An 8,696-nucleotide genomic window follows, 5' to 3' on the forward strand; every position below is an offset into this window, starting at 1 on the left:
CCGCACTGCGGGCTGCAACCCCAGCCTCCCTCCCCCGCCCACCCGAGCGCCTGCCGCCTGGCGAGCTATAAATAGGATGTGCTACCGGCTCCTGTCGCTCCTGTGGCTCCGGAGCTGGCAGAACGGAGTGGTTTCCAGCCCTGCCATTGCAGAAGGCTGCCAGTCAAACCGTTTCTGCGGCGGGCACAACGGATTGACAGCCGCCAGCGCGGCCCGTTCCCTGACATGACTAGTTTCCCGTGGCCCGATGCCGTATCTGTCATCACAGGAGGTGGGAGTGATTTCTGAGGCCCTTTCTGAATTCGAGGGAGCACATTACAAACAGCCACGTAAGCTTTTGCTTTAGGATTCGTATTCCGGGGCCGCAAGGCATTCAGGCTGAGAAAATGAGCACAACACTCAACCCTCGAAACTCACATCCCATCCATTCCCGTGGTTGGCAAACTTGCGGCTTGTGAGCCACATGTGGCTCTTTGGCCCCTTGAGTGTGGCTCTTCCACAAAATACCACGTGCGGCGCGCATGTACAGTGGGATTGAAACTTTGTGGCCCATGGGGCCAAAGAGCCGCATGTGGCTCGCGAGCTTCTGTTTGCCGAGCCGCAGTTTGCCAACCACTGGTAGACCATCACCCTCAGGTGAGGCCCCTGCTCTCGCGGCATCAGTGGTGTAATAGGGAGGCCGCCAGCGAACAACCCTGAGGTCATGCGTGCTAAGAAGCCCTTTCTGTCGCCGGCCACATGTGCTCAGTGTAGGGACAAGAGAGAATCATGGGTGACACTGAAACTTTGCCTTGGATGGTGAGAGTGATGGCCATGAACAATATCTAGGGTGTGTGTGTGTGCGTGTGCTGTTGGGAGAGGAGCGCTGTTTGAATGACAGGGCTGTGAAAATCCTTCACTCATTAGTTTGATGAATGCGTTTGGAGTGCCAGTGATGAGCTGGGTACTCCCGGCCGGGGGGACAGGGGTGTAAAAACACCGTTTTATTTCATGGAGCCTGTGATCAAGTCTCTGATTTCCCAGATGAGAAGTATCGTTTCCAGTGTGGCACATGCAGGGCAGGGGAGGACGGGCTGTGCTAGCTCCACAGGGGGGTGGGGACCAGGGGACCAGGGAGGCCTCTCTAAGGAGGCGAGTTCACACCTGGAGCGAAGGGGAGAGGAGTCGGGAGGGGGCGGGCAGGACCCAGGCGGAGGGCCCGGGGCTGTGGGAGAGTGACAGGTGGGGAGGGAGAGGAGGCAGGAGCCCTTCCGTCAGGTGCTGCCTGTGAGCATATTGCAGCGAACACGCTGAGATACACTCTTTTTTTTAAATATATTTTATTGATTTTTTACAGAGAGGAAGGGAGAGAGATAGAGAGTTAGAAACATCGATGAGAGAGAAACATCGACCAGCTGCCTCCTGCACATCTCCTACTGGGGATGTGCCCACAACCCAGGTACATGCCCTTGACCGGAATCGAACCTGGGACCTTTCAGTCCACAGGCCGACGCTCTATCCACTGAGCCAAACCGGTTTCGGCAGAGATACACTCTTTAAAGAGCATTTAAAATAAAAAAGACTGCCCTGGCCAGTGGTGCTCAGTGGATAGAGTGTCAGCTTGCGGACCCAAGGGTCCTGGGTTCAATTCCAGTCAAGGGCACATACCTCAGTTGCAGCTCCTCCCTGTTCCAGGCTCTGGTGGGGCATGTGCAGGAGGCAACCAATTGATGTGTTTCTCTCACATCGATGTTTCTATCTTTCCCTCTCTCTTCCACTCTCTCTAAAAATCATTGGAAAAATATCCTCGGGTGAGGATTTAAAAAAAATACCGATGCCCCCACCATCCCAGCATGCTGTTTTTGTCACATCTTCTAGACCCTGTCCCTCTGTGAAAAGACATTCTTATATTATTATATTCATAGTGTTTCTTGTCCTTTTCCTTTCAACATTGTCCTAAACATGTTTTTGTGTTTCAACATAGCCTGTGTAGTTATCACTTACAACAGGAGATGTTATTCCATGAAAGCGTATTGACTTTGAGGTCCACGTTGTGTTCTGAGTTTGATTTCTGAGTCTGTGTGTGTGAGTCTTGCCGTGTGTGTGTGTGTGTGTGTGTGTGTGTGTGTGTGTGTCTTGCAGTGTGTGTGTGTCCTGTAGTGTATGTGCATAGGCTTGAAATTTACGCTGCGAGAGAAAGTGTTTGTTAAGATGACCCTTGGGAGCAAGGTGACAGCCTGGGTGGGGCGTAGAGGAGCCCCGATGCAGGGGAGGCCCTCGGTGAGGACGGCTGGGGTGCAGACTCGTGGGATGGCCGTGTTTATAAGCCTCGTGCCGCGTAAGGTCAGCTGACAACCACGGGCTTTTCTGCTCAGTTGAATTCAGATGACTGGCTATAGTGTTTTATGATACCCTGTCATTTGAAAGATCTTTGTAAATCAGCTTGCATGCTTCTAACTCCTATGTTTAGAACGTAGACTAGGTTGCCAGCCAACCTGGAGACATGGAGAAGTGTGAGGCTGGGTGGGAGGCTGGGTTGGGCTTCCAGCGGGGGGCACGGACCCTGGCGTCCTCGTGCTGGGTTAGATGTCTCTGCAGATGACTTACTTTTCATTTTCTACGTGTCCTTTGAGTAGGTTGCAGAATTGTTAGACTGTTTGGCAAACGCAAGGTGTCCATTTTTGAGGATTGAATGACAGATTTTATTACTCTACCAATCTATGTGAACTTCATTGTTAGTGATGTGTTTATATGAGAATGCACACAAGTCACATGGACACACACACACACACGTACACACTCCTAGCACAACTGAGCAGAGAGCCTGGGATTCAAGTTAGGAGAATTTTGGTCTTGACCTCATGCATAAATTTACCTTTTCTCTCTGGAGTTTAATTCCCTGCTTCTGAAAATGTGGATACAGTACCCAACTCAAGGTTGTCACAAAGCAGGTGCTCATAATTGCAAGGTGAATCTAGCAGGCTCACTTAAATGTAACATTCACTGGGATTTTTTTTAAAAAAGTTTTTTTATTGATTTTAGAGAGAGAGGAAGGGAGAGGGAAAGAGAGATAGAAACATCAATGAGAGAGAAACAGTGATCCGCTGCCACCTGCACGACCCCCACCAGGCATGGAGCCCGCAACCAGTGCATGTGCCCTGGCTGGGAATCGAACCTGCGACCTCTTGGTGCATGGGTCGGCGCTCAACCACTGAGCCGCGCCAGCTGGGCTTGCTGGTCTGTCTGTGTCACTTTGATAGTAAGCAGGGAAGTTTACACAGGAGCCTCCATAAAAAACTACGGGCCGGTACTTACAGATCAGCTTCCGGTTCTTCTGCAGTGGCTCAGCGTGTTAACACGGAGGGCGGGGCCCACCCCAGGGGCTCTGGGTGGTCTGGATGGGGCCTGAGGATTTGCATTTCTGATGCTGGTTCAGGGGCCACATTTGAGAGCCACTGTTTTAAAGCTCCTTGTCGGCCTCAACAGCCTTTTAAAACTAATTTTTAAAAATGGAAAATAATGCATTTAAAAATAATGGTAGTAAGAGCAATAAGAACACATTATTTCTTGAGGAATCTACAGGTGGATAGCTCTGCCCCCTGGAGAGGCACTGGTGGTGACGTCCCTTGGAAAGGTCCTCAATCTGACCCTCGGAGGGGGATTCCGTTCACTCTCCGCAGCTCTGGGGCGGCGGTGCGCTGAGCCGCTGCACCTGCATCCGTGGAACTGGCGAGCGTGGGATCCCTTCTCTTTGGTTTTGAAAACGCTGCCATTTCTTCAAATCCTGAGTCGGATGCTGAGCTGTGGAGGGCCGGGAGGGCCACGCCTCTCTTCCTGCACCGCCACCCTCGCCAGGGCGGCCTGCAGGGTTTGCTGGAGAGTGAGCCCCTGGGAGCCTAGTTGCTCGGGAAATGCTTGCACCGAGGCTGTCTGGGTCAGACACAGACAGGCTCCATTTTCCGAGCTGCGCAGACTTGGCTCCTGGGGGTTCGCGTTGTAACGGAAGCCGAGGCAGCTTTTCTGGTCCTGCTGTTGGTGGGAATTCTCATGAAGTGGACCCCACAGGTCACCGGCCCGTCCTCCCGCCGGAAGGGGACCCGCCCCGCAGTGCGCTCAGCAGCCCCGGGGGAATGACTTCTCGCATGATCATTATTTTTTCCACGCTGTCTTCCACTAAGTGTTTCTTGGATTGAATGACTTTGTATTCAAGTAATAAAATGCACAACAGGCAGTACATTTCTGGGTGATTATCTCGCTCCTCGGGTGGTGTAATAAGGCAGGAGGCCAAGGCCCTGGCACGCCTGGTTGTTATTAGGCAGTGAATTTATGGGTAAAATAAAGCGGTTATTTGCATGAGCAGTAAGTGCAATAAGGAACGCAGTTACAGCAGGTCCTCCCCGCGAGCGCTCCTGGCCGGCCGTGCAGCGTGGGCAGCCAGACTTCTCGCCGCCTTCGAGGAGCTGCTCATTAATGTTGCAGAAAGAAAGCCTTGGCCACTGCCGACCACGCACCTGGTGCAGGGAGAGCGCTTGTCCGCCTGGCTCTGGGCGTAGCAGGCGTGCAGTCCTGGGCGAATGGCGTGCTGCGCCAAGCATCAGCTTCCTTACCTGTGAGATGGGAGGCGTGAAAAGGGACTGGGCGTGGGGAGGGTTAAATGACAGCTTTTCACAAACCTTAAGCACCTTTCCTGGCTCAAAGTAAGTCCCCAGTAAATGCTAATGGAATTCGAATAACTTTTTTTCCTCCTTCAAATTCTTCCGAAGCTTGAGTTTCTTGTCTCTTAACCTCTTTAGTCTTGGCCAGAGGTCTCAGTGACTCCCATTATTCCCAGCATTCCTGGTGTTCCTTCCTGAGCAGCACCTGCCCACGCTGTCACCTCCCTTGCACACGCCCGCCTTGCTGCTCACACTTGCCTTTCAGAACCCTGTCCCAGATTAAACCCGACTCTCCACCACTGGTCCTGGCTGAGGTTCATGTCCACGGACCTCAGGTGGGCTCTTCAAACTCCCACACTCCACTCTCCTGCTTGCCTGCTCCTCCATACAACCATTTCGTCCTCTATCCTCTTTCCTTAACCCCTAGAGCGCTCCTCCTGTCTTTCGCCAAAAGTGCCTGGAGCGCTATCGCGCTCCTTCTGCAGTGTCACTATTAGATGCTAGTAGTTCACTTTTTATGTGGGAAAAAAAATTTAAAAACCTTAACTCAAAATGCCTTGGCAATTTTAGCATAGTTCCTAGGATATTGGTTGGCACTCAAAGGGTTAATCCTGAGCCACCGCTCCCATCCTTTCTGCTGCTGACCCAGCTTCCTACTTCAAATGGAATTGTATTCTTAACTTTATTTTCAGATTGTTTATTGCAGGTATATAGAAAAGCAATAGATTTTTGTATATTGATCTTATATCCCAGGGGTCCTCAAACTACGGCCCGCGGGCCACATACAAATACAAATATTGTATTTGTTCCCGTTTTGTTTTTTTACTTCAAAATAAGATATGTGCAGTGTGCATAGGAATTTGTTCATAGTTTTTTTTTAAACTATAGTCCGGCCCTCCAACGGTCTGAGGGACAGTGTACTGGCCCCCTGTTTAAAAAGTTTGAGGACCCCTGTTATATCCTATAACCTTACTGAAGTTGTTTATTCTAATAGTATTTTTTTGGCGTGTGTGTCTTCTGTAGGGTTTTCTATTTTACAAAATTATGTCATTAGCAAATAGAGATAGTTTTTATTAGTCTCCAACCTGGTACCTTTGTATTTCATTTTCTTGCCTAATTGCTCTGGCTAGAACCTTTAGCACAATCTATATATATAAAAGGCTAAGCCACTGTCCGACTGACCGGTAGGTATGATGCGCACTGACCACCAGGGAGCTGACACTCAACGCAGGAGCTGCCGAGCTGCAGTGACTTGGCAGCAGCAGTTCTCGGGTGATGCACCCCGGAACCAGAGAGGAGGGAGCTGCACGTTCGGCCCTGGGTTATGTTATTGCTGGGGCACTGTCGGCCCCAAATCTGGTTTACTGCACACTTGCGTTTGCATCCCATACCCTGTACGACAGCAACTTCCAGAGTGCCCTCTTGCACTCCAGGACCCCTCAGGGGATGTCAGAGAGCCAATTTCAGCTCGATCCCTGCAGGCCAGGCTGAGGGACCCCACCTGCTGGAGGGACCCCGCTCACTCCGCAGACGCCATGTTCGAGCTGCAGCACCACCCCAGGTGCGGCCAGCCGGGGAGAGTCGGCAAGAGTGGCTCGAGGGTGTGTCTGGCCTGTCTCACCGAGTCCTGCTCTGTCAGCCACCTTCTAATTAATTTCCTTTCAATGTGCACAAATCCGTGCACTGGGCCACTAGTGTTGAATAAAAGTGGTGAGAGCAGACATCCTCATCTTGTTTCTGATCTTAGGGTAAAAAAAAATATATATATTTTTACCATTAAGTATGATGTTAGCTGGTTGTTGTTTTTTTTATTAATGCCTTTTGTCAGGTCAAAGAAGTTCCCTTTTGTTCCTAGTTTGTTCCTAGCGTTTTTATCGTGAAAGGATGTAGGATTTTGTGAAATGCCTTTTCTGCACCCATTGAGATGATTTCCCCCCTTGATTCTATTAATGTTGCATTGATTAATTTTTATAACAAATGGAGCAAACATCCTTGCATTCCTGGAATGCAAACCATCCTTGCATTCCTTTGATAAATCCCACTTAGTCATGCTGTTTCATTCTTTTTGTATATTGCTGGATTATTTTGTTAGTATGTTGAAGATTTTTCCTATATTCCTAAGGAAAATTGGTCCTTAGCTTTTTTTTTTCTTTTGATGTCTTTGGTTTGGTATCAGGGTAATACTGACCTCATACAGGGTGTTGGGAAGTGTTCCCTCCTCTTTCGTTTTTTGGAAGAGTTTGTAAAGGATTGTTTTTAATTCTTTAAGTGTTTGATAGAATTTATCAGTGAACCTATCTGGTCCTAGGATTTTCACAGTAAGTTTTTTGATTACTAATTCAGTCTCTTTGCCTGTTATAGAGCTATTCAGATATTTTATTTCTTTAGTCAGTTTCAGTGGTTTGTGTCTTTCTAAGAATTTTTCCATTTCATGGACCTTATCTCATTTGTTAGCATACAACTTACATTTCCTTATAATCCTTTTTGTTTTTGGAAGGTCAGTAGTAATGCCCTCTCTTTCATTCATGATTTAAGTAATTTGAGTTTTGCCAATCTTTTCAAAGAACCAGCTTTTCATTTTCTATTCTCAATTTTATTTATTTCTGCTCTAATCTTTATTAGTCCCTTCAATCTACTTGGGTTTAATTTAATCTTATTTTTCTAGCTTTTAAAGGAAGATGTTTAGGTCATCAATTGAGATTTTCTTTTCTTTAATATAGACATTAATATCTATAAATTTACCCCTAAGCACTGCTTTATCTGCATCCCATAAATATTGGTATGTTGTGCCTTCATTATCATTCGTGTAAAAGTATTTGTTAATTTATCTTGTGATTATTTTTTCACCCATTGATTAATTAGGAGTGTATTATTTGATTTCTATATATTTATTAATTAATTTCTTTCTGTTATTGATTTCTGTTTTCATTTCAGTGTAGTTGGAGAACATCTATTGATTATTTCAATCCTTTTAAGTTTATTAAGCCTTGTTTTATGTCCTATCCTGGAGGGTGCCTCGTGTGTGCTTGAGAAGAAGGCGCGTTCTGCTGTTGTTAGGTGGACTGTTCTTTCGATGTCTCTTCGTCTAATTGGTTTATGCGTTGTTAAAGTCTTCTGTTTCCTTGTTGCTCTTCTCTCCAGTTGGCCTATCCATCATCAAAAGTGGGTACTGAAGTCTCCACTATTAGTGTTAAAGTGTATACTTATCCTTTCACTGTTACCAGTTTTTACTTCAAGTATAGTGCGGCTCTGTTATTAGGTGCATAGATGTTTATTTTACTTCATTTATTCTTTCTCTAATATTCTTCCTTTCTTTCTGTAGATCTGAGTTTCTGACCCTTTGGACTTTTCCTTCTTTTTGAAGACTTTATTTTAACAAGATTTCTTGCAAGTAGGTCTGCTGGTGACAAATTCCCTCAATTTTTGTTTGTATGATAAAGTCTTTATTTCAAATGCCTGGACACAGTAGTCTTCCGATCTTTGCAAGGGGCTCTCGTGTGTGCGTGCTGGGGCCTGCCTTCAGCCTGAGCCAGGCAGTTCACAGTTCTGCCTGAGCCTCACTTCCTGCTTGTGACCTTGGCTAGAGCCTCAAGGTCAGCCAGAGGTGAGAGTTTAGGGCAGCCGGGCAAACTACGGCCCGCGGGCCAGATCCAGCCCGTTTGAAATGAATAAAACTAAAAAAAAAAAAAAAAAAAAGACCGTACCCTTTTATGTAATGATGTTTACTTTGAATTTATATTAGTTCACACAAACACTCCATCCATGCTTTTGTTCCTGCCCTCCGGTCCAGTTTAAGAACCCATTGTGGCCCTCGAGTCAAAAAGTTTGCCCACCCCTGGTTTAGGGCCTTCCCCGGTCTTCCCTGAGTAAACACGTTGCCCTGGACCGGCTCACAACCCCTACACGAGAGAGTGCCATTAGATCCCAGGAATATGGGGATGCTTTTCAGAGCTCCTACGCCATCCCATTCCCTAGCTCTTTCCTTTAAGCCAGTGGTTCTCAACCTTGGCTGCACATTAGAATCACCTGGAAATCTTTTTAAAATCCTGATTTCTGGCCTCA

At 47.4% G+C, this 8,696-nt stretch overlaps 1 protein-coding gene across 1 annotated transcript in view; it reads left to right on the top strand.

Moving 5' to 3' along the window:
• The first annotated feature begins 6,169 nt into the window (after positions 1-6,169).
• Positions 6,170-8,696, top strand: part of EFCAB6 (EF-hand calcium binding domain 6) — a 107,137-nt gene continuing 104,610 nt past the window's right edge. The window contains 1 exon segment of the mRNA XM_023747624.1: positions 6,170-6,195. Within this exon segment, the coding sequence (XP_023603392.1) occupies positions 6,170-6,195 (26 nt within the window).

The sequence above is a fragment of the Myotis lucifugus genome, unplaced genomic scaffold (assembly GCF_000147115.1).
Source record: "Myotis lucifugus unplaced genomic scaffold, Myoluc2.0 scaffold_932, whole genome shotgun sequence".
Classification (NCBI taxonomy): Eukaryota; Metazoa; Chordata; class Mammalia; order Chiroptera; family Vespertilionidae; genus Myotis; species Myotis lucifugus.